The sequence below is a fragment of the Stegastes partitus genome, unplaced genomic scaffold (assembly GCF_000690725.1).
Source record: "Stegastes partitus isolate 25-593 unplaced genomic scaffold, Stegastes_partitus-1.0.2 Scaffold1455, whole genome shotgun sequence".
NCBI classification, from domain to species: domain Eukaryota; kingdom Metazoa; phylum Chordata; class Actinopteri; family Pomacentridae; genus Stegastes; species Stegastes partitus.
In genome coordinates this window covers 4,395-6,566 of record NW_007579186.1, presented here as the reverse complement: position 1 = coordinate 6,566, position 2,172 = coordinate 4,395, and the positions used below count along the sequence as shown (strand labels likewise).

The following is a 2,172-nucleotide window of genomic DNA, read 5'->3' as shown; positions in this document are numbered from 1 at the left end:
TGTTGGTCATGCACGCGGCGAGCTCGGCTGAGGTGGTCGCACCCGCATCCCCCTTCAGGGTGTCCAGGAAGATGGTGGCAGGTCTTCCCGGCTTCCGCCAGCCGTGGGATGGCTCCCAAAGAACGAGCTGGCTGGAAGGAAGCTCCCTATGGCGGCAACAGTGGCCAGCAATGCCAAGTCTCCTCCAGGTGATACGATCTGTGATGCGTGGCAGGTCATTGTAGAGTGTGATGTTAGAAACATGGTTCCGCCAGCTGCTGTCTTTGGCTGCAACTGTGTTAAATTAGGTGAGTTACTCTGAAGGGGGCAAATACTTATGCAACTGCTTCTCTTTTATCTTTGACATTAAAGAGTCTTTTTTGTTCATTCTAAAAGATGAACACTTAGAAGGGAGATGACTACCTTTTGAAGACATTGTAGCTGCAAGCACTGTGACACCAACAGTTGTAAGAGCTACCTGCAGTTATTTGGACTTCCTTTGTGAGCTGCAACACAACGTGGAAACTGGCACCAGAGTTGACAAAAACAAGGGTTTTATCTCAATACACAAATACCTTCAGTAACTACTGAGGACTACAACGAAAATGAGTGTGTAAAGAGGATGCAGACACACAAACACCAACAACACCTCAGGGTTCAGGCCTCTAGAGTTGGTTCAAAGTGTTCACGTGGTAGCAGGTCAGTCGGCTTGATGAGATCCACAGAGAGGAAAAAGACTTTAATAAATCGATGCACTGACTCTCATCATTCACTTCCTCTGATCTGGAGATGACAGTGGATGTCACGGTCAGGTATCTCACACTTGTGTGTCTATGAATTGCTGAAATCCTTTCTTTTCTGTCCGTTATGTTCTTTAATGTCTAACTGTTGATAATACTCATGGATGATAACTTCAATGCAACACATATAACCTTTGATGGTTATGTACAAGTTCAGAAATACAGATATCTTTATTTTTTAATGATGTTTACGCTCTATGTTTTAATAATTTGCAGTAATTCTACGATTGTGTACCTGATCTGGATTCACCGAAACCTCCACGAGCCGATGTACATTTTCATTGCAGCTTTGTCCACGAACTCTATTCTTTTCAGCAGTGTGATTTACCCCAAAATCCTTGTTGATGTTTTGTCAGAGAGACAGATCATACCTTACTCAGCCTGTCTGTTTCAATGGTTTTTATGTTATTCTTTAGGGCTTTCAGATTTCTTGATATTGGCAGCGATGGCTTACGACAGATACGTGTCTATATGCAAACCTCTGCAGCATCCACTCATCATGAAGAAATCCACCATCACTGCTTTGCTGCTTTCAGCTTGGCTTGTGCCTGCTTGTCACATGCTGATCACAGTAGCACTGAGTGCTGATAGAAAACTCTGTAGCTCCATCATGAAAGGGATGTACTGCAGCAATTCGATTTACAAACTCCACTGCGTGAGCTCGAGACTGCTGTCTGTGTTCGGTGTGATTACTTTGGTGAACAGCGTCATCTTTCCCGTCCTCTTCATACTGTTCACTTACACAAGGATAATTAAAATATCGTACAAAAGCAGTGGAGACGTCCGGAAGAAGGCTGCCGAGACTTGCGTTCCCCACCTGCTGATTTTAATCAGCTGCACGACTTTGGCTGTCTATGAGACCACCACAGTGAGAGTGAAGTCAGACGTTTCAAAAACTACACGTTTGAATTTACAGGCGGCGCTGTATCATCCTCTTCTCAATCCGATTATCTACGGACTGAAAATGAAAGAAATCTTTAAACATCTCAAGGCGATGATGTGCCCTGTCAAACCCAACTAATGTTTAAACACTAATGTCACATCTGTCATTTTATTTCAGTGAATGCTTTTTAGTTTTAACATGAATCATCAAGCTGACGTCTAATGAAGGGTGGCTTTTCTTGTCAGCATTATGCACATTCTCTTGCAAATCCTTGGAAACTGTTTAAGGTGAAGATTGTTTTCTATGAACATTTAAAGAATAACAAGACTCACAGTGTAATGTCATGTGACTGTGTTTGTTGTGCTGAGGGATAAAAACCCAGCTCAGTTATTGCAAACTTGTTTTTAAAAACACAAAGCTTTTCCCAGTCAAGATATTCATGCAGTATTTTTAAATTACTGTCGACACTTATTGCATTTATTTTGGACGTTAAAATGTAAATGTAGAACA

General features: G+C 42.2%; 1 protein-coding gene across 1 annotated transcript; it reads left to right on the top strand.

Annotated features, from left to right (window-relative positions):
• Positions 1–879: 879 nt before the first annotated feature.
• LOC103370628 (olfactory receptor 4D6-like) lies at positions 880–1,800 on the top strand. The gene has a single exon (XM_008299747.1). The coding sequence runs from the start codon at positions 880–882 to the stop codon at positions 1,798–1,800; it is 921 nt and encodes a 306-aa protein (XP_008297969.1).
• The last annotated feature ends 372 nt before the right edge of the window (positions 1,801–2,172 follow it).